At 35.6% G+C, this 23,926-nt stretch overlaps 1 protein-coding gene across 1 annotated transcript in view; it reads left to right on the top strand.

Annotated features, from left to right (window-relative positions):
- Positions 1 to 600: 600 nt before the first annotated feature.
- LOC129270728 (ATPase ASNA1 homolog) overlaps positions 601 to 23,926 on the top strand; it is a 28,353-nt gene continuing 5,027 nt past the window's right edge. The window contains exons 1-6 of the mRNA XM_054908049.2: positions 601 to 728; positions 12,884 to 13,089; positions 16,574 to 16,664; positions 18,673 to 18,823; positions 22,278 to 22,385; positions 22,822 to 23,028. Of these exons, the coding sequence (XP_054764024.2) occupies positions 601 to 728; positions 12,884 to 13,089; positions 16,574 to 16,664; positions 18,673 to 18,823; positions 22,278 to 22,385; positions 22,822 to 23,028 (891 nt within the window). The remainder of the gene's footprint in view (positions 729 to 12,883; positions 13,090 to 16,573; positions 16,665 to 18,672; positions 18,824 to 22,277; positions 22,386 to 22,821; positions 23,029 to 23,926) is intronic.

Below are 23,926 nucleotides of genomic sequence, written 5' to 3'. Positions count from 1 at the left end.
AAGTGAAAATTAAAATTCCAGCCTTGAATATTTATCGTTGCTCATCCGCCATAGTGCCACATCAATGACAGACCAAGTCTATATCTTTCAAGTCCATATCTAGCTAAGTCGAGTCGCGTCGAGATTATCATGCCAGTGCAGTGCAGTCAGCATTATCATTCACGCAGCGCAGTACGCGCACCGAGGTACAGGTGACCGGGGAAGTTTCGGCGCGGCCAGACATCACGGTCTTGGCTCTGGCGTTAGCTTGTGTAGATTTGGTAGGGGCAGCGAAATTAAGCAGAAGAACGGTAACACAAATGTCATCAGTCTATGTATTTTTATTGCCATGTAAACTACAAGAATTATGATTACCTTTTGTTTTACAATTTTTAAAAAATACAAATATGCTAAAAATATATTATTTAACATATTTTCTTGGAGGTTTTATTATCAATAATAAATAGTAAAATTGAACAAACGAAAAAAAATCAACTCTACAATCTTCCAAAAAAGTGCTCTGGGAGAAAATGGTCACAAAATCTGAGCGGAGTGGACCTTCCTAAAAGCAATACTGCAAAGTGTTGCTGCCCTCTACGTTCGTTGGTCAACATTATCAACATGGCCACTTCCATGCCAGATGAAGATCTCGAAACAATGGAACCTTCTATCCGAAATATAATTGACCAAAAATCACTGAAGTGGGTCTTTGTTGGTGGAAAAGGAGGTGTTGGCAAAACAACATGCAGGTGATGTATTTTCCAAGATTATTTCAAGTATTAATGACTCGAATTTTCGTCATGAATTAATCAATTTACCAGCTAAGCCAGGCAGCGCTCCCCATGACAGAGCACAACCGGCCAGCCACCCCGGCCCGTGCAGCCGACGGTCCACGGCCGCTGCTCGCTCGGAAATGAATGGTAGGTCTGCGCTAGCCCACCCATGGCATGGCCATGGGTTCTTTTCATCTCGCTTCTCGCGTGCGAAGGAATATCATATGCACGCGACACATGCGAATATCATGGGCTTTTGCCCAAATAAAATATAATGAAACACTCAAGTTAGGATTTCACATTTTTTTTGTGCTATGGCCTATGCTGACACTTACCGAACCATTTACTCCTTTGGTGACTTCTCTTTGAAGTTCGTTTAGTTAAAAAAAAATGTATTTTATCTTGATCTTCAGTGAAGATTTCACGGAGATGCCCTCTTCGGCTTCGGTCAGCGACGAAATCAATTTTTGGCCTAAAGAGGGTGCGCGATTTATATTCATAATATCAAAGACACGACAAGAGAAAGACTAGGCACCTAAACTATTTTACATGCAAATCGACGCAAGGCATTACCGTAATCATGCCAGTGCTCGGACGGGTAAAGGTTTTTGATGACTTACATGTAGTGGTCTCAATGTAGATGATCAATAAAGCCTTAAAGGAGTGGATGAGCTTATTATTAATTGTTTGCTTTTATTTAAATTATGATCTTAGTGATTCAAATTATAAGGGGGGCTTCATTGTTATTTGTTTTTATTTCATTTCTTATTGAATAAATTATTCATAGTGATTGAAATGATAAGGGGGGGGGGGGCTCTTTTTTATTTATAATAATTTTTATTCTTATCTTAGTGATTAATGATAAAAGGGGAGAAACATGGCTTGTTACATGTAATTCCGTATTTAAAAAAAATCTCATTCTTATAGAGATTGAATTCAATAATAGCATTGCTTTATTCTTTGTTGCTTTTTATCTTAATTTTCATTTATATGTTGTGATTGCATGGAATGATAAAAGGGCTCGGCGGGGCTTCTTGTTTGTTTATTTGTTTTCTAATTCATTTTTATTTTAGTGATTAAAATGGTAAAACTAAAGGGGAGGGTAGGCAGAAAACTAAAGGGGAGGGTAGGCAGATTTTTTTTAATTTTTTTTTTATTGATTAAAAAGGTTAATGATTTTTATTTTAGTGATGAAAATTATCATAGGCGGCGGAAGCGGGGGGGGGGGGACCTGTCCCCCCCCCCTGAATTTGACGATCCCCCCTAAATTTTTTGTTTGTCAAAAAATGTTGGTGGTCCCCCCTAAATTTTGTGGCTTCCACCGCCAATGAAAATCGTTGGTATAAGGGATGTAGGGACAGTGATTTTCCGTTTCAAAAAATTGCCTTTTCCGTTTCAGAAAATCTCAAATTCCGTTTCAGCATGTCAGAAAACGGAAATTCAGTTTCCCCATAGACTTTGTACACACGGAAAAGTGACAATTCCGTTTACACATTGAATAGCAAAATCACAACACGTGCACTCGCACTTGTCAAAATTTGTATCTGCTACTGTACCAACAACACAATAGAATCCGTTCTAATCGGATCTATGCGGGTGCATAAAATATTTTTACAAACCCATTTAGCATGCATACATCCTCACCTTTCACATTATTAGCATTATTTCACGGTGAAATGATATTTCATTGATAATTTTGGGGTTTTTTGGACATCGTTATCGTCAGTCAGCGGCTTTTGCCAATCCGCCATCTTGGATTTTAAGACCACGATATCGTGCTGTTACATCTTCAAAACGTAGAGGGCAGCAACACACGACCGTGTAGTTGAACGATGTGTGCATGTGAAGCCAAACCCGGCCGGCCGGCCGGATACGGGTACAAGTGTGGGGTACAATCGAGTGTGCTGATGTCGAGTGCAGTCACGACGTGTGAATTGTCATGATATTAGCGAAGTGAGATCGTGTTTTCTAGGGTTTTGTTGCCATTTAATATTCTCATTTTGTTGTGATTTTGGAGTAATTTCTGTTGCTATCAGTCAGTCCGCAAGCCCTGAAAAAGTAGCTTCCTTTATCCAAGTGATATTCATGACAAGAGGGTTTTTGCATAGTTAATGAGCTTGGTGCGAACCAAAACACCTCTTTTTATTCGGCCATTGCTGCTCTAAATATTGACCAAATTTCATGTTTTTGGTATCTTTGTAAAGAAGAAGAATCATTCTTTCAGGTCATGTGTTTGGATTTTTAAAAGAATGTTGTAATATAGGAAAAACTTTTGATCTAAAACATGAAACAAAATATTTTTTTTCATGCAACAAAAGTTGTTGTTTTCACACTTAATTTCTGTTTAGGCACAAATGATTTTTAAATCATGATAAAGCTGAAGATCTAAGCTTTAATATGATATAATTTTCATAAGAAGATGTATTTTAGATGGGTCAGCAGCCAGCTTTTCATAGGCCAAGTACATTTTGCAGCTCAAAAACAAGAATACTGCGCTCTGATTGGTCATAGACCACACACCCACGCAAATTCCAATGTTCCCCACACTGGGCCTCTGCAAGGTCACACTCACCATGTGGTAATCTCTTCAAATTACCCGCGCCTGTTTGTTTTGAAAACAGTATTCAGCCAATCAGAACTCTGGATTTTATGTTACTCAGAAATTTCAGAAATCTCGTCTTGCATCTTGATGGAAATAACTGGCTGCTGACCTATCTAAAAGATGCCACATATCAAGAGTGACATTGTAAGAAAGTATAGAGTTTGAGCTTTCTGATGATATAAATAATGTTGGTGCCTAAAACACAAAAATGTTGCACAATTTGCAAGTGAAAACAGAGGAAGAAAATTCTGTTTGATGCATCTTTTCAGGTAAAAAATTCACTTATTTATCAAAATATTTCATTCAAAAGAAATGACCAATATAAAAGGGTAACATTTACTCTTGCCCATGGTACAAAAATAATCAATATTACTCAAGGAGAAAGTGGTTAAATTCTTTGAGAAAGAAAGTCTCACAATTCACGAGATTTTGCAGGGACATGAATTCAGCCACGAGAGGACTTGGATAAATCTTGCTCATTTGCTCATTAACACAGGGGCTTGCGGACTGACTGCTATTCTGTGTATTTTGAGGGAACTTTCCGTTTCAAAAGGCCCTTTCTGTGAATTCTGTCCGTTTTCCGCGATCGCGGAAAATCACTGTCCCTAGGGATGGTAGACATGTGGTTTGTTTAACCGTTTTATTGTCTCACCTGCATAGCAGAGTGAGACTATAGGCGCCGCTTTTCCGACGGCGACGGCGGCGGCGGCGTCAACACCAAATCTTAACCTGAGGTTAAGTTTTTGAAATGACAGCATAACTTAGAAAGTATATGGACCTAGTTCATGAAACTTGGCCATAAGGTTAATCAAGTATTACTGAACATCCTGCCTGAGTTTCATGTCACATGACCAAGGTCAAAGGTCATTTAGGGTCAATGAACTTAGACCATGTTGGGGGAATCAACATCAAAATCTTAACCTAAGGTTAAGTTTTTGAAATGTCATCATAACTTAGAAAATATATGGACCTAGTTCATGAAACTTATACATAAGGTTAATCAAGTATCACTGAACATCCTGCATGAGTTTCACGTCACATGACCAAGGTCAAAGGTCATTTAGGGTCAATGAACTTTGGCCGAATTGGGGGTATCTGTTGAATTACCATCATAACTTTGAAAGTTTATGGATCTGATTCATGAAACTTGGACATAATAGTAATCAAGTATTACTGAACATCCTGTGCAAGTTTCAGGTCACATGATCAAGGTCAAAGGTCATTTAGGGTCAATGAACTTTGGCCAAATTGGGGTATTTGTTGAATTACAGCCATAAATTTGAAAGTGTGTTGGTCTAGCTCATAAAACTTGGACATAATAGTAATCAAGTATCACTGAACATCCTGTGCGAGTTTCAGGTCACATGATCAAGGTCAAAGGTCATGTAAGGTCAAAGAACTTTGGCCACGTTGGGGGTATTTGTTGAATTGCCATCATATCTCTATAAGTGTATTGGTCTAGTTCATAAAACGTGGAAATAAGAGTAACCAAGTATCACTGAACATCTTGTGCGAGTTATAGTAGTTTTCAAAATCAGCACTGCTGCTATATTGAATCGCGTGATGCAGGTGAGACGGCCAGAGGCATTCCACTTGTTTATTTTAATTTTTATTCTTAGTGATTGAAATACATAAATTTATCAAATTAATTCTTTATATTAAAGTTATGAAGCCAAAATATAATACAGCTATTTATTTACTTTTGTTTTGCTTATTTATTTATGGATGAAGCCAAAATATTAATATACTACCACTATTTTAATGTATAGTGAATTAATTATTTACAATACTGTTATGGAGCAAAAATGTCCATCAGGCGGATAAATTTCTCTTGTGTGCTTTTTTTGCGGGGATGGGGGCATTTAGGGTTTGGATTATGCCCATCCCCACTAAAACTGTATTTTATATAAGCTTGTAACCGATTTTGCAATCGGCAACCGATTCCATTCGATTTCACCACAATCGGCAATCACTTGCCGATCTTCGATCATGCCCAACAAAGAAAAAAATCGAACGTTAAAAATCGAATTATTGAAAATTTGCGAAGCCGCGGAGCTCAGTTGCATTTTGCCGCTACGCCTCGCCAGCTGCTGTCTGTGCGTACGTATGCCGCGCTAGCGGCACTAGCACTGCCGTGATGACCGGTAGTATAGCAAAGACACTACAGCTAAACAAGGGTACATAGCGACGTTCGCGCGCTCAAAGCAGACATAAGCCACGGATGAATAAAATAATGGCGGCACGTGACTTGGTACAAATAATCAACCAAGGAGCTGAAGCTCTTTGATCGAACAGATCTAGTCTAATCTCCTTGATCCTTACCAAAATATATTCCTCCCGGCCAGCTCATGCAGCTAAGGTCAAATGACTGGTGTTAGACTAGTGAGGGACATTGAAAATATGTACATGAAAACCGAAGGTAGCTAGCTCGATCGCGATCATTTCACATTTTTCCCCCTGGCCTTTCACTCCTTTTGATATACCGTATGCATCGTTTCGGTGGGGGAGGGGGGGGGGGTAAACTTGTGAAGCTTTGCCGAGTGTGATAATGTGATTATCTTTTTATGTTTATATTTTTTGTGTCTTTTTATTATGAATTCCTCATACTATTTTGATTTACTGATATTGTACATGAAATAATAAAATAATGTTTTAATGTTAGTGTGACATGTTATGGTCAATAAAAGTGTGGCAACTTTTTGGTCTTAAATAAGATACAGTTTGTAGAAAAGTCACTGTAAGTCCATGATCGTCATTTTAAGTCCATGATCAACCCAAGTTGTATTAAAACAGAATACATGCAGACTTTAGTCATCTCAAGTAAATTTTCAGATTTAAAAAGGATTTGCTTGTAAAAGAGCACTCCGGGCTGAAAATAATTTATTTTAAAATAAATAGACTAAAGTTCACGGAGCAGAACGCTGAAAATCTCATTAGAATCTGATCACAAATAACAAAACGACGTCACAAAGGAATGTGCGATATGGACTCATCTAGGCTAAACATTTTTTTTTTCACCTATGCCTAAGAAATATTTTATAAAATGTGATATAATCATTAGTGGATAAAAGTAAATTCGTTGATGTACCAACAAAAAAGTTTTTATAGGAATCCTTCTTTGAAATTGATATCATTGCTTCATTCTGTAATACATCCATTTATTCTTAAGCAGCCTTCTGCTATTTTTCTTTCCTTCTTGTCATTATCATTATCATCTCTAGTGAGTGATTGATTTGTAAGTTAAATGGCGAACATGGCGAAAGAGGGGGAAAGCGAAAGAAAGAGAGAAGAGGCCGCGGGGGGGGGGGGGGGTACGTTGAGAAAAAGAGTGTGCATGAACAAGGAAAAAATGGTGGGGTGGGTGACATGAAGAATGAGTGGATATGAACGGAAGAGCGAAACTTAAAGGAGAATGAAACTCTTGGAGCAAGTTAGCTTTTGTGAAAGCAGAAAAATCAAAGAATAAGATCAACAAAACTTTGAGTAAATAGGACTAGCAATAAAAGAGTTATGAGCATTTGAATGTCGAGATCACTAATGCTATGGAGATCCTCCCATTGGCAATGCGACCAAGATCTGTGATGTCACACACGTACAACTCTCCCATTTGGACACTGAAAATATACCCCAAAACATCTCTTTTTGCTCATTCTAATCATATGACAAACGATTCATCAATGATATAATGTTGTGAAACCTCTGTACTTGTCATCTCATACAGAGAACACCTCACCTTGTGATAGACTCTATAAAAGTGAGAATATAAGTGAAATAAGTACTAAAGTAATGAGGGAGTTGTACGTGTGTGATATCACGGATCTTGGTCGCATTGCCGATGGGAGGATCTACATGGCACTAGTGATCTCAATATTCAAATGCTCATAACTTTCTTATTATTCATTTAATCTTCCTCAAACTTTCAACAATATGTTTCTTTGATTTTTCTCTTTGATATGGATTCAGCTGGTTTCAAGGGTTTCATTCTCCTTTAACAGTGAAGGTATGGTATCTTAAGTTATATGTAAGCTTTTAAAGGAAAATGAAACTCTTGGAGCAAGTTAGCTTTTGTGAAAGCAGAAAAATCAAAGAATAAGATCAACAAAAGTTTGAGTAAAATAGGACTAGCAATAGAAGAGTTATGAGCATTTGAATGTCGAGATCACTAATGCTATGGTGATCCTCCTATTGGCAATGCGACCAAGATCTATGATGTCACAGATGAACAACTCTCCCCTTTGGACACTGAAAATATACCCCAAAACATCTCTTTTTGCTCATTCTAATCATATGACAAACGATTCATCAATGATATAATGTTGTGAAACCTCTGTACTTGTCCTCTCATAAAGAGAACACCTCACCTTGTGATAGACTCTATAAAAGTGAGAATATAAGTGAAATAAGTACTAAAGTAATGAGGGAGTTGTACGTGTGTGACATCACAGATCTTGGTCGCATTGCCAATTGGAAGATCTACATGGCATTAGTGATCTCAATATTCAAATGCTCATAACTTTCTTATTATTCATTCAATCTTCCTCAAACTTTCAACAATGTGTTTCTTTGATTTTTCTCTTTGATATGGATTCAGCTGGTTCCAAGGGTTTCATTCTCCTTTAATGAAATCGTTATTAATAAATATATCTATAAGTTAATAAGTTAGAATGGTGGATTTTTTTTAAAAAGAGTACATGTACAGTACCTAAAAACATTTACTCCACGCAAATAAAATCTATTTTAATTTTCCATTGAAAAGCAAAGTAGAGCGAGCAGTGCGGTGACTATTATCGCAGTTATCTTTTTAATTTACATCACAGACATGACAGAGTTTTGGTACAAGTAGTTTGAGAGAACATCTGATTCCGGCAATTATACTCGCTAGCTGATCTGCTTATTTCCTCCGCTCAGCTTCCCTCGTCCAGCTCTGCAAGTCTTCACTCTTCCCTTTTTGTATGTAAACAATTGCCCCTTGCCACTGTGCCACGTGTTTTTCGCACGTGACATGACTCGAAGATTTATGATAATGCTGGCCGGTCGACCTCCAAACAGCCAAATAAAAGGGTGACACTCGCGTGGTGTTTGAAATTATCTCAGACTGCGGTTAGATAATTTTGGTAATCATGCCCAAGAGAGTGGTGATATGAGAACTTTATCTTAAGTGGATTATAAGATAAGAACTGTAACAACCAAAAACAAACACATTGTTTCGTTTCGCTTTTACTTGATTGACATGATTCCTTTCATTCGCCAGCTATACTGTAGTTTTCTCCCCTTTCAGGCATATGACCTCTTAGCATAATTTCGAAAGTTAGGTACGAACCTGTTTCGTATGGTGGGGGTGGGGGGGGGGGGGTTACCACTCAAAATCTGACAGATTTTCATTAATTTTACAGATCCACGGCCAGAATAAATTAACTGAAAATAAAAACATCCTCTAAAAAGACTAAAATACATATTCATCAGAAAATAAACACTAAAACAGACTAACCTTTCGATAAAAACTAATATAATGATATGAAATGAATAGTTTGCAATAAATTTGCGGCCGTTCCATGAGGAATTGCCTTAGGTATCTGGAGACAATATTTTTTTATTTAGGTGGTTCACTCTTAATTACATGAATTATCGAAATTCATAGCGGCTTGCTGTATTGATTTATGATCAAAACCACCAATCAATTTGATTTTCAAATCTCAAAATATCCGAAAAAAAGATTGAAATCATAATCATGAAAAACACAACATGATATCACATCATAAATCATTACAATATGATTACTTTTCACCTCAAATGCCTTTAAAGGCAAATTTCTAAAATATTAAGATTTATCATTATATATACCACCACATCACGCCATGATGCGTGATGCATAATCGTATATTTTTCAGAAGATAAGTGTATAACTAATTATAAGTTGTACATCGATTTCACATTGTAAATCATATTGATATGGTTGCTTTCCACCTAAAAATTTTCAGAGATTGTTAGGAATCTTCAACAATTTCGAGAGTTGTACCATGATATCACCAAGAACAAACATGGCCCGTATCTATCCATAAAAATATGTTTTCACCTCGTGATTCGTGAATCATATCGATATGATTACTCTCTACACCAAATGCAGATTAGTTACAGAGTCTGCCACAATTCAAAAATAATTATTAATCTGTTGTATCACGCCAGAACAAGCGTGACTCGTAACAATATATCGTCATGAAAATATCATTTCACATCAATATCAATTCATATCATATCAACAAAACACAAAAAAATGTCTCCACCTTTACATAAATCTTCAACAATATTGAGAATATCATTTAATATCACCATCACGCAGGGGCGCCCCAATACCAAGCGCGACTCACAAATTCACGGAAGACAGTAAAATGATATTTTTTTCACATCATGAATCAATGCTGACATTTACGATCTTTAATTCCACCTCGAAACTTCAGCCATCCATCCGTTAACGAGTATCGCCGCTAGCTATATGATCGCGGCCGATTTTGTAAATATTTTGTTTATTACTTTTTACGTTTCCACCCCAAAACTTCATCCACTCATCCGCTAACGAATATCGCCGCTGACTGCAGAGATCGCGGCCGATTTTGTGAATACTTTGTTATTATTTTTTTGTTTCTACCCCAAAACTTCATCCGCTAACGAATATCGCCGCTGACTGCAGTGATAGCGGCCGATTTTGTCAACATTTTGTGATGCGCGCACGACCGCCAGCAGATTTTAATGTATTCCTTTGTTTTTTCATTTCGCCGATTCGATTTTCGATTCGATTTCGATTTTTGAAGCTTAACTACCGATTCGATTTTCGATCCAATTATTGGTCCGATTTACAACATTGATTTTATACATGTGCATCTGCTTTTTCAGTTGATCAGTTGTATATATCTTATTTATTCTCGTTTTAAAAAATGCCATTGGACACACTTTGATTTATTATTCATATACATGTAGTTTGTAGCAACAGATCCCTCTCTAACTAAGAAGAAGATTATTATTGTTTGATATAAAGTTTATATATATGTTTTATTCTTGTGGATGTTACCTTATAAGTCCACGTCGGGGAGGAAAGCCTGCGGGCTATAGTAATTTCTTTCCCAGGCAACTTGGACTTGTACTGTAAACATCCCTGTTCATTTTGTCATTGTATGCCCGATATTCTCATGTAAACTGATTAATTGTAAATTGTTTCTGTTGAAATGCCGAATAAAATGATAATAATAATGATAAAGAAGAAGAAGAAAAGGATTGAAGAAAAAGAAGAAGAAGAAGAAAGAGAAAAAAAGAAGAGGAAGAAGAAAAAAGAAGAGGAAGTAGAAGATAACAAAAAAGCAGAAGAAAAGGAAATAAAACTGAGATCTCCATTAAAAAACAAGAAGATGAAGAAAAAGACGAAAAAAAGGAAGCGGTGGAATTAAGAGGAGAATATACAAAATCTAGGATGCCATGGATGTGGGATCGGGGGTCCCCTGCATGATATTGAGTCAAGAATATTGTTTTGTTATTAATTTTCATTGTGCTGATGCTGATACTTGGGTTAGTCAAAAGTCATTAAAAAGTAAATTGGAAATACATAATATTGTTATGAGTACCATGTCAGGCTATAATCTACAATGAGCGTGTCTTTCATTTCTATTGTTCAAAGAAAGAGTTGTTCTGTTTGTTTTCAAAGTTCAAAAATTACTACCAACAAGTCCGACATGTTTTTTACATCTATCTCCATTTTGAATATTTTCACTTATCAGGATTCTGCACAACGCCAAAGATATTGGTGTAAGAAATGTTCATCTTCCAGCCCCCCCCTCTTTTCCCACTCTCATTTTTATTGTTTATTGTTTTTACTGTATAGTATAGCAAAAAAAAACTGCAATGGCAGCCGCGAGGTTTTCCCACGGCGGGAAATTTGACACCCTTCCATATATGGCACTCTTCCAAACATCGGACATATCGGCCGATTGAATTGGAAATGCGTGCTGTTAACGCAAGCGCGCTCGCTTTCCAGAACGAAGTTGCGCGCAGCTGAGCAAAGACGTCCGATATTTGGAGTCGAAAGAGGTCCGTTTGGTAACTAAATAATTATTATTTAGAGATTTCAAAAATATTGAGAGTAATAATCAAAATCGGCATTTGCACAGCTGAAATAATTTGCTTTCTCAACAATTAAGCAATTATTTTGGGGTTTAGACTTTAGAGCGCGATTTAAATCGCCGAAATTGATCGCAGCGCGCAACTTTACGTGCCTGATATTTGGAAACTGCATCTGATATTTAGCAAAAACAAACTTCTGGTAGTAAATAAGTTATTGTATGAAATTCTGCATCCCATACAATATAGATTACCGAAGTGTGACGTCACGGATGTCACGAGTCATGACAACGAACCGGTTGGTTCTAAACAGAGTCACAGCTAATGATCGTCTATACACATTTGTATTTGCAAAAATGGTTATGTGCTATAGAAACACGCTCTATAGAGCGATATGAGCGAGTCGCAATACTTCCAGGTGGGTGTTTCATAGAGCTGTTCGTAAGTTAAGAACGACTGGTGATCATTTCTTGTGGTAAATGGTGTAATAAATTGGCGATGGTTTAGCGCATATAAGAAAGGATCACCAGTCGATGAAAGTCACTCCTAACTTAGGAACAGCTTTATAAAACGGCCCCCGGGTTATTTTGTTTAGAACCAGGGGCGGTATTCTGAACATTGTCTTTTCTCCATATTTTATCTTTTCTCAGAGATATGACAAAATCGGTATTCTGGTGGATGTCATACCTTTTGTCACAAAAATTGTCATAAATTTTGTCTCTTCACTTTAGCGCGCACCAAAAATATGCGGCTTTAAATGCGCGTAATCCTTTTTTACAAGCAAAAGATATGACAAAAGTTATGACAGGGGGGTAGCAGTCATAAATTTGTCATATCTTTTGTACCAAATATCCCGATACCCTGCAGACTGAATGTCAAACATATATCGATATTATTTAGATTAGATTGTGGTATTAGTTTCACTCATCATCCATGACAATTTTCAATATTATATTTTCATGCTACAATTAGTTAGGCCCTACATATTAATTCCTCCTTTTTTCTCCGTTTTCCTTCTTTTTCTACTTCTCCTCTAAAATCCTTCACAGCTCTTTGTCTCTCTTTGTAATTTAGCGCATCAATATGTGCGTAGTTGCTCGATGCCAGCAACTGTATTGGGGATACGCCCTACCTGCCACGGGGCCTTCCTATTGGCTAGAAGGGCTCCCACTGGGAACTAACGTTGATTTTGATTGGTTTGCTTCCGAAAAGATGGGTGGGAACTTAGAGAAATGACAGGGAAAAGACAATGTTCAGAATACCGATTTGTGACAATCATAGCGGTGTCACATCTCGGAGAGAAATGACAAAATTTATGACAGTGTTCCAGAATACCACCCCAGGCTGCCATGACACCATGGCAACTGGCGTCATCGCTTCGGTACCGGTACTCTACTTTCTCCCTCATTTTCTTTCATCGCTTCAGCTGTAGCCTCGCTGTCCAGCTATCCAAACACAGGGAGTCTGTTCTCATCATCTCAACGGACCCCGCCCACAATATCTCTGATGCCTTTGATCAGAAATTTTCCAAGGTTCCTACCAAGGTCAGTGGCTTCCAGAACCTCTTTGCCATGGAGATTGACCCTAACCTAGGTATAGGTGACCTGCCAGATGACTACTTTGAAGACGATAGTAAGCAAATTTAATAATTTAGAATGAGACTACATAATTCATTTCATTCATTTCATTCATTTCATTTCATTCATTCATTTCATTCATTTCATTCATTTCATTCATTTCATTCCTTTCATTCCTTTCATTCATTTCATTCATTTCATTCATTTCATTCATTTCATTCATTTCATTCCTTTCATTCATTTCATTCATTTCATTCCTTTCATTCCTTTCATTCCTTTCATTCCTTTCATTCCATTCATTTCATTTCATTCATTTCATTCATTTCATTCATTTCATTCATTTCATTCATTTCATTCCTTTCATTCCTTTCATTCCTTTCATTCCTTTCATTCCTTTCATTCCTTTCATTCCTTTCATTTCATTCATTTCATTTCATTTCATTCATTTCATTCATTTCATTCATTTCATTCCTTTCATTCCTTTCATTCCTTTCATTCCTTTCATTTCATTCATTTCATTTCATTCATTTCATTCATTTCATTAATTTCATTCATTTCATTCATTTCATTCATTTCATTCCTTTCATTCCTTTCATTCATTTCATTCATTTCATTCATTTCATTCCTTTCATTCCTTTCATTCCTTTCATTCCTTTCATTTCATTCATTTCATTTCATTCATTTCATTCATTTCATTCATTTCATTCCTTTCATTCCTTTCATTCCTTTCATTCCTTTCATTCCTTTCATTTCATTCATTTCATTTCATTCATTTCATTCATTTCATTCATTTCATTCCTTTCATTCCTTTCATTTCATTTCATTTCATTCATTTCATTCATTTCATTCATTTCATTCATTTCATTCCTTTCATTCCTTTCATTCATTTCATTCATTTCATTCCTTTCATTCCTTTCATTCCTTTCATTCCTTTCATTCCTTTCATTTCATTCATTTCATTTCATTCATTTCATTCATTTCATTCATTTCATTCATTTCATTCATTTCATTCATTTCATTCCTTTCATTCCTTTCATTCCTTTCATTTCATTCATTTCATTTCATTCATTTCATTCATTTCATTCCTTTCATTCCTTTCATTCCTTTCATTCATTTCATTCATTTCATTCATTTCATTCATTTCATTCCATTCATTCCTTTCATTTCATTCATTTCATTTCATTCATTTCATTCATTTCATTCATTTCATTCCTTTCATTCCTTTCATTCATTTCATTCATTTCATTCCTTTCATTCCTTTCATTCCTTTCATTCCTTTCATTCCTTTCATTCCTTTCATTCCTTTCATTCCTTTCATTCCTTTCATTCCTTTCATTTCATTCATTTCATTTCATTCATTTCATTCATTTCATTCATTTCATTCATTTCATTCATTTCATTCCTTTCATTTCATTCATTTCATTTCATTCATTTCATTCATTTCATTCATTTCATTCATTTCATTCCTTTCATTCCTTTCATTTCATTTCATTCATTTCATTCCTTTCATTCCTTTCATTCCTTTCATTTCATTTCATTCATTTCATTCATTTCATTCATTTCATTCCTTTCATTCCTTTCATTCATTTCATTCATTTCATTCATTTCATTCCTTTCATTCCTTTCATTCCTTTCATTCCTTTCATTCCTTTCATTTCATTCATTTCATTCATTTCATTCATTTCATTCATTTCATTCATTTCATTCATTTCATTCATTTCATTCATTTCATTCCATTCATTCCTTTCATTCCTTTCATTTCATTCATTTCATTCCTTTCATTCCTTTCATTCCTTTCATTCATTTCATTCCTTTCATTCCTTTCATTCCTTTCATTTCATTCATTTCATTTCATTCATTTCATTCATTTCATTCATTTCATTCATTTCATTCATTTCATCCATTTCATTCCTTTCATTCCTTTCATTCCTTTCATTTCATTCATTTCATTTCATTCCTTTCATTTCATTCATTTCATTTCATTCATTTCATTCATTTCATTCATTTCATTCATTTCATTCATTTCATTCCTTTCATTTCATTTCATTTCATTCATTTCATTCATTTCATTCATTTCATTCATTTCATTCCTTTCATTCCTTTCATTCCTTTCATTCATTTCATTCATTTCATTCCTTTCATTCCTTTCATTCCTTTCATTCCTTTCATTCCTTTCATTTCATTCATTTAATTTCATTCATTTCATTCATTTCATTCATTTCATTCATTTCATTCATTTCATTCCTTTCATTCCTTTCATTCCTTTCATTTCATTCATTTCATTCATTTCATTTCATTCATTTCATTCATTTCATTCATTTCATTCATTTCATTCATTTCATTCCTTTCATTCCTTTCATTCCTTTCATTCCTTTCATTCCTTTCATTCCTTTCATTTCATTCATTTCATTTCATTCATTTCATTCATTTCATTCATTTCATTCATTTCATTCATTTCATTCATTTCATTTCATTTCATTCATTTCATTCATTTCATTCATTTCATTCATTTCATTCATTTCATTTCATTTCATTCATTTCATTCATTTCATTCATTTCATTCATTTCATTCCTTTCATTCCTTTCATTTCATTCATTTCATTTCATTCATTTCATTCATTTCATTCATTTCATTCATTTCATTCCTTTCATTCCTTTCATTCCTTTCATTCCTTTCATTTCATTCATTTCATTTCATTCATTTCATTCATTTCATTCATTTCATTCATTTCACTCATTTCATTCATTTCAAATTCTCATTAAACACATACTACGACATACAATTCAAATAGAATTTAGAAAGAATACACTGTATGCAAATGAAGATACAAAAATGGAAATATTTAGCAAGAGAGAAAAATGAGAATATGGGGGAGCTAGCATAGGCCAATGGCCTTTCTAAGGCAGGGCTCCCGAAACCATAATATAACCATAATACTTACAGAAAAATAACATCTGCAGTTTAGGACAGTGCATTCTATAAATTGAACCTTCACATGTGGCTGCATTTGTCTAAAGTTTGATGAACCCAAGGTTGAATTGAAGCTAATTTTCTTCTGCACGAGTCATAGGATGACAATTTGGTGCTTACAACAGATTCAGTATCTAATTGGCAGAACCATAAGTGTTGCAGATATTACATTATTAGCCAAAATATACTTCAAATGTATTCAAATACCTCTCATAAATGAATTGATAGATTTGATTGTATGAGACTAAATTTGTGCTATTACATGTACATACATGAATGACATTATTTTTAAAGTTGCTACATGTTTTTTTTTTTTTCAATTTGGAAAGAGGGAAGGTAAAGTTTGGAATTACCCATCACTCTTTGTGTGATACTAAATTTGTCAAATTTGAACCTTTCTGTATATTTTACAAATTTGTTGAAAGGGAACATTTGCCACTGAATTACTTATTGATTGTATGATAATTTGTCACTATTGGATACTAAGTACTAAGTACTGAATATTTCCAATTTTGAGGGAAGGTAATGTTTTTCATGGAATTGCCCATCATTCTCGTCTCCATTACAGATCCCTTGTCAGTTGGAAAGCATGTCATGCAGGAATTACTTGGTGCCTTTCCTGGTATTGATGAAGCCGTCAGCTTTGCTGAAGTCATGAAGTAAGCACCCAATGAACTTCCAAACTCTGAGGCAAGGTTGCCATTCTATGGGTCCTATGGATGTTAGCTCCTTCAACAATTGCTCCTACAGAAAATACACCCATCACTGTTTAGAGACAGTGAAATTCCGTTTCAACTTGATCTAAAAAAGGAAATTCCGTTTTGTCGCTGAAAATGTACTCAGCAAAAACCTGAATTCTGTTTTGCAAAGGTGAATTCCATGAATTTTTACATGAAAATTATAAGAACCAAACAGAATTTCAGTTTTTATTTACCGGTGAAACGAAAATCACTGTCCCTAACTGTTGGCCAGACATTAACCCTATACCTCAAACCTATAAACCCAAATCATATAATCCTAATGTTCACATCACTCTGAACCAAAGAACCCTACTTCAGCCCTACATGTAAGTCTAACTATATCTTCATAGAAATTAGAAGAGGAACAATTATTACAGGTGCAAATGTATTTTATTTCATAAAGCTGGCTGTAAAGCTATACATGACTTTATGAACATTGGGAAGATGTTCCTGAGTGCTAAACCATATTCTCAATCATTTCAATTCATGTTTAATAGCTAAAGTTATAATGTGAGCTTTGCATATTCTAATTCTTATTGTCAACAAGCATCTGAAGTGTAAGGTTGAGAACTTTTATTGAGAGTTCTAGAAAATTCATTCCTATCTTGAAAAAAAAAACAGGGAAGCTTATTGGTATCCCATGTAGTACACAACCACATACCAGTTGTTTGTAAAGTCAGTAGCTTTACAGCTTTATGAAACCCCCTGCATTCATTAAAACACCAAACTTATCGAGTTGTTAGAACGCGGTTATCTTTCCAGTACGACAATACACCAGACGGTGGACTGTACTGTTTCCAGAAGAAGAAGAAGAAGTCATTTGAAATCATGGTCAATTGTTATTCCTACAAGTTTTCATTATAAGTTCTTACATATACATGTATTAAAGCAAGTTAAGTGGTGTTTTCGATGAAAGCTAGCTGAAGATATGAGTTGATTTGGGGGTTACTAGGTCAAAGGTCAGGTAGATTATGACTCATCACAAAAATCAAAATCGTAATCAAACTTTGTTTATGATTGCACATGGGAGTGACAATCTAGGCCCCATTTCATAGAAAATTTGCTGTGATAGCAACTCTTTGCTGGAATGTCAACTTTTATTGGAAGAGCCAATCAGGAAACAAAATTTTCACTGTTGTCATGGTAGTTGACATTCCAGGAAAGTGTTTCACAAAGATTTAAGTATGACTTAAATGCTGACATGTACATGATATGCAACGCGCAATCTTATTGATCAATAAGCAGTAGTGCGCATCCTCTTGGCATGATCTGACCAATACAGTCATGCCTTTTACACCGCACTCAGCTAGACATTGAAGTGGGACTCTTAATTCATACTTTCAATCTTTGTGAAATACCCCCCTGCAACCTGCAAGGGTTACTATCATATCAACTTTTCATGAAATGGGGCCCTGATGATGAGAACAAATTTAGTGTGTATTATACAACTCCCAAGAATGTTCTGTAATCTGATTGGTCCAAATTGGATCACATGATATTCAGCGAATTGCAGTATGGCATCCAAAATGCACTTTCCTGCACTCTGACGTCATACCAAATGCACTATCCTGCATTCTGACGGCAGAGTGCGGGATAGTGCAAGTTCTGGAATTATCTAGAATTTAGATCAAATAGAGCATTCGTGGCAACTCTGTATTTGGGTGAGGGGGGGTTGTATAAAACAAACAATACATGCATTCTTGTGCATAGAGGACCTAAATAATGAACTCTGTGCTCGACTCGTCAAATGGATGTACGGCACTCGGTACTGCGGACCCCGGTGCGGTATATCCATTGGCTCTTCTCGCACATCGTTCATTATTTGGCCCTGCATGCACGCACTTACGTGCATTATTTGTATAATGTATTTCAGATATGACAATTGAGGAGGTATTAATCAATCACATAATTCTTTTATCTTGTACAGATTGGTGAAAAACATGAACTTCTCGGTGGTAGTGTTTGACACGGCGCCGACGGGTCACACCCTCAGACTTCTATCCTTCCCTTCACTCGCGGAGAAAGGACTTACCAAACTCCTAAAACTCAAAGCACAGTTCAACCCATTCATACAACAGGTGAGTCCTTCATTCTTAAATTCTTTCATCATCATCATCATCTGATACAGGAAGAAGGCAGTGGCCTGTAATTCCCGGTCACTCCATCTGTTGTTTTAGTATGATAATATCTTCTTTAGTAGTTTTGTGGGGAAGTCCACCCCAGCAAAATATTCGTTTGAATAAAACAAGGAAAAGTCAAACAAGTATAACAATGAAAATTTCATCAAAATTGGATGTGAAATATTAAAGGAAGTTATGAAATATCAAGTGTGGCTTGATTTCACAAGAACCGAACTACTGTATGCACATCCTGGTCGGTCTGCTAGTGAGGGAATTGATAATGTCACATCCTAACTATTTCTTTCATATTTTATCATTTGAAATATGAAATACCTTCATATTTTTCCGCATTTAAAACAAAACATGGTTTGATCCCACTAAACATGTGGAATTGCCTTTGTTATAACCTATTCTGTTTCAATATAGAGTTTTCTTATTGTCAAATCTGATAAATTTAAATATTGTGTAATTTTTTTACCTTAAAAAGAAAGAGCAAGCCTGTGGCCTCATTGAGTCTCTGATTTGCATATCACTATATGATATGTGTGTGCATTATGTGAAAAATAATTGAAAATTTAAAATATCTTAACTTTCTTATTCTATGTTCAATTATCCTGGCAGAAATTTTCAGCATTATGCTTGTTTGATTTTCTTCCTTTTATTCAAATCAACTTTTTGTTGGAGTGGACTTGACCTGCTAGTCTAAATAAATTTGTGATATATTATTTAGAGGTTTAACGTTTTATGAAGTTTTTGTTTCAGTCTTACTGGGGGGCACTTCATGGACAATTTTGTGAGTGATTTTCACTAACATATTTGCTCTCAGCCAATCAGATGCAAGATTTTCCAGTAGCTCGTAATATTTGTCAGGGTAAATTCACTGAAAATTTAGTCTACTTGGGGGCTTCATGGTCTAGTGGTTAAGACTCTCATCTTTCAATCTGAGGGATGTGGGTTTGATTCCCAGCCATGGCATGTTTTCCTTCAGCAAGAAATTTACCCACATTGTGCTGCACTCGACCCAGGCGAGGTAAATGGGTACCAGCAGGAAGTAATTCCTCAAAAAGCTGCGAGCACCAGAATCGGTAGACTAGCTTTAATAGCCGGGATAATAAAGGAGCACCTTTTGCACCTTACAAGGTGGATACGTGCGCTATACAAATCCTATATTATTTTTTTTATTATCACTTTATGGAGCAGTGACTTTAATCTGTTTCACCACAGTGACCACGTTTAGTAATGTACATGTAAAATCTGTTATATAATGTTTTGTTCCTTCTGTTTGATGAAATTTTAGTTACGGTAGATGCCTTCATTTTGAAGAATTATACACTTATTCAAATCAATTCAAGGTGCATTTATTTCATTCTCAATTTAGAAATAATAAGACATTATTTCAAAACAAAGGTAAAAAATTATATTTAAGTGGGAAACTGCCTAAAACAATACAGCCTTGTAACATCTGCAAGGCTCGACATTAATGGTGGCCCGGGGCCTCCAGAAGTTCACTTTGGGCAACCATTTTTGAAAAACACTAAGTTTTGGTGGCCTGAATCGGACAACCAATCATTTTCAGAGTGGCATAAATTTTTTCCCGATTTTGCACCCATTTTATCAACTTACTCCAGTTCAAATTGCAAGCCAGTTCGGCATGTGTCTTTTCTTTGATTTACACACACACAAAGTTTGCATACAGTAATACATGACACTACTGCTAGCATATAGCTATCTAGCTGTCCGGCTGCTGCCTATGCAATTAATTGCAAGCAGCCTACGCACTAGACAGGGAGCTGCGATACAAAATCTTGCTTCTAAGTAATCTTCCACAGAACTTTAAAAATTTAAGTTAGAGTCATATACACCAATGAAATGCCCGCCCTTCAACAGTCCATATTGCTAAAATCTGTTGTACCCTGGTCATTTGCAAGCATCGAAAGGAGGAATTATCACCTCTCTTTTGACTAAAAAAGATCAATTTTAAAATGTATCAATACACACAAAAACACATAGGTGAGTACATTACAGTGCATTTGTTTGTGTGTTGATACTTGGCTTCTTTTGAAGCTCTGTCTTTTCTCGCCAGAAATAAACAGATGATTTCTTTTCTTTATTGTTATAAATGACTCCTTAAACCACTTTTGAGAAAGTAAATTCATCGGGAGCACATTTCATTGGTATGAAATGAGGATTTTTTTGATATTTTGGCAGATACGGTGTTACATACAATACATCTTCAATCAAACGGTAAATAATCGGCAATTTGAAGACAAATTGTAAACTCAACTTTAATCACGCCATGTTGCACACGTGGTTGGTTGGTGGTTGGTGTTTATTTTAATGGCGTTTGCATTCTAAAAGAATTTTTACACTGCCCATGTTCACTGCTAGTCTTCTTTGCAGCCTGACTGTTCATATTTCTAACATAACAATACAGAACATATGGGAAAGACTTTTCTTATTTTTTTAAAGCATTTTCTTACAAATCTAACGTTTCCTACTTCTGTTTTTTTTACAGTGGTTAAATTATTTATACCCTGTCCCTTTGACTTTGCCTGATTGAAAAATATGTTGCTACTGACAAAAATAATTAGAAATACAAACTAAAGGATATTAATATAGAAACATGCCACATTCCCAAAAGGAAATTGATAAATGCTTCTTTGCATGGCTTTTAATTATATTCCAGTCAGAATTGTCTACTTTTGCCACAGCTAAAGAAAATATTTGTAATAGCTTCGAGAGATTTTTTTTTCTTTTCTTTTTTCCCTTTTTCCACATTCTTTTTTATATTTTGTTTAATTTTTTCTTTTGTTTTATTTCCTCCGTTTCTTTTTTTTTCTAATGTCTTTTTTAAATTTCATTTTTCTTTTCTTGTCCTTTGTACTTTCTTTCTTCATTTCTTTGTTTTTGTTTTAGTTATCTCCTCTCTTTAATTCATTTCTTTTGTTTTCTTTTCATATTATGTTTCTTTAAAATTCTTTTTTTTTTCTCGTTTCCCCCTGCTACAGTATGCTGCAATGTTCAGAGAAAGCAAAAATAAACTGGATTTGGGGGCCTGCATCTTCTTTGTTTTGGGATTTGATAAGGAATAAAAGAATGATTGTCGTTTTGCTGTGCATTTGAGTTTTTTAGAAGCATCATTTATTTACTGTACCATTATGTGTGTGTGTCTGTATGCAGATCAAAGAACCTGGGAACAATGCAATTCATTTATTATCTTTTATACTTTTCATATGTACAATCATAGAATAATTTATTACAACATACAAAAATTAGCAAAATATGATAACAGTGTGGCACTGGGTTTTATTATGAGTCCTTAAATTCACAATATTAATGTGAAAAAATTACGGGAGTTGAATTCAGTTGGTAACTTCTCATTCATAACAAACTTTATCTGTTTTGATTACAGATTGGTGGTATGCTAGGAATGGCTGATTTCAGTGCAAATGACATGTTATCTAAACTAGAGGAGACTGTGCCTGTTATAAGGAGCGTTAATGAAGCTTTCAGAAATCCTGTAAGTATATCTTTTCCCAAGCAAATGTCTAAAAATGTTACATTCTAATACATCATATGATGTAAGCTACATACAGTCTTACCGTTGTGTATTCGGCTTGCATATTTACTGCATATTATTACCCTACCAGATAAATCAACATGTTCACTACATGTTCTCTATGCAGACTGCTCCATAGGCCTAAGAATAATATTTGTATTTCCATGTTTATCACAACATCCCGCAACAGAAAATATTCAAGATTTAAAAAATCAATATTTTAACTGGCAGAAGGATCATATTCTTTTTTTATGGCACAATTAGTTTTACCCCTAAATAGTAGCCCTTCAAATGAAGGAAATAGCCCCCAAAATTCTGCAATTGCTCTTATGTGGAAAAGAAAAATATCCCCTAAAGAATGAAAATTATTTCCTACCCTAATCTACTCCCCTTACAGGATCAGACTACATTTGTATGCGTGTGTATAGCAGAGTTCCTCTCCCTCTACGAGACTGAGAGATTAGTCCAGGAGTTAGCCAAGTTTGGGATCGATAGTCATAACATCATCGTTAATCAGCTTCTATTCCCAGACGATGTCAGGAGTGCATCGCAGTGTAAGATGTGCCAGTCGAGATACAAGCTGCAACACAAATACCTAGAACAGGTACTTGAACACTAGGCTGGCCATGTACAGTGGCACCCGGGGTCCGTTTCATAAAGCTGTTTGTAAGTTAAGATTGACTTTAAGAACGACTGGTGATCCTTTTTACGCTCTAAACCATAGCCAATGAATCTACCATTTACCACAAGAAAGGATCACCAGTGGTTCCTAAAGTCGCTCTTAATTTATGAACAGCTTTATGAAACACCCACCAGAGCATTCTCGTTGGACAAAGCTTTGGGGGTTGAACCATTGTTAATACACGATAGCTTGCCCTCGCAAAGCTTTGCCTGATCAGAACGTTCCGATGCCTCTGGTCGTATCTACCATTTTGTCTGGTAAACGGTGATTCTAAAAAAAAGGTAACCGAAGTTCAAGAGTCAGCAATATCAAGAATACATCATTTATTCTTGTGATTTCTATTCTACATGACTGAGTAATTGCTGATGTGGTCTACGGTACACCATGTGGAGTATTATAGAAACAGTGGATAGAAGAAGGGAAAAAAAACGGTTAACTGTCCTGAAGACGGACAGTCAACCTGCCCGAAACATCGAGTCTCTACTGCTTCTGCTCATCATCTCTACTCGCCGACTCAAGCCATTACCTCCTCATCCATCCTACTACTCGAGCTGTTTCAACTCATCAATCTCTTCTGGTTTACAGTCCTTTTCAGGACTACATTCAAGAAAGATTACTCTACTCTCAAATTTCCACTTTCTCGCCTATCCATTTTTTTCCTTCTTTTTTTTTCTTTTATCCATTGTTTCTATAATACCCCACTTGGTGTACCGCATACCACATCAGCGATTGTACATGCCACCATGCAAACCTTCAAACAACATATGACTGAGTAACTCATCAAATTTAATTTGACACCATCCATGCTTCATAATTGTCA

This window comes from Lytechinus pictus, chromosome 11 (genome assembly GCF_037042905.1).
Source record: "Lytechinus pictus isolate F3 Inbred chromosome 11, Lp3.0, whole genome shotgun sequence".
Lineage (NCBI taxonomy): Eukaryota > Metazoa > Echinodermata > Echinoidea > Temnopleuroida > Toxopneustidae > Lytechinus > Lytechinus pictus.
This window is presented reverse-complemented; position numbering and strand designations above follow the sequence as displayed.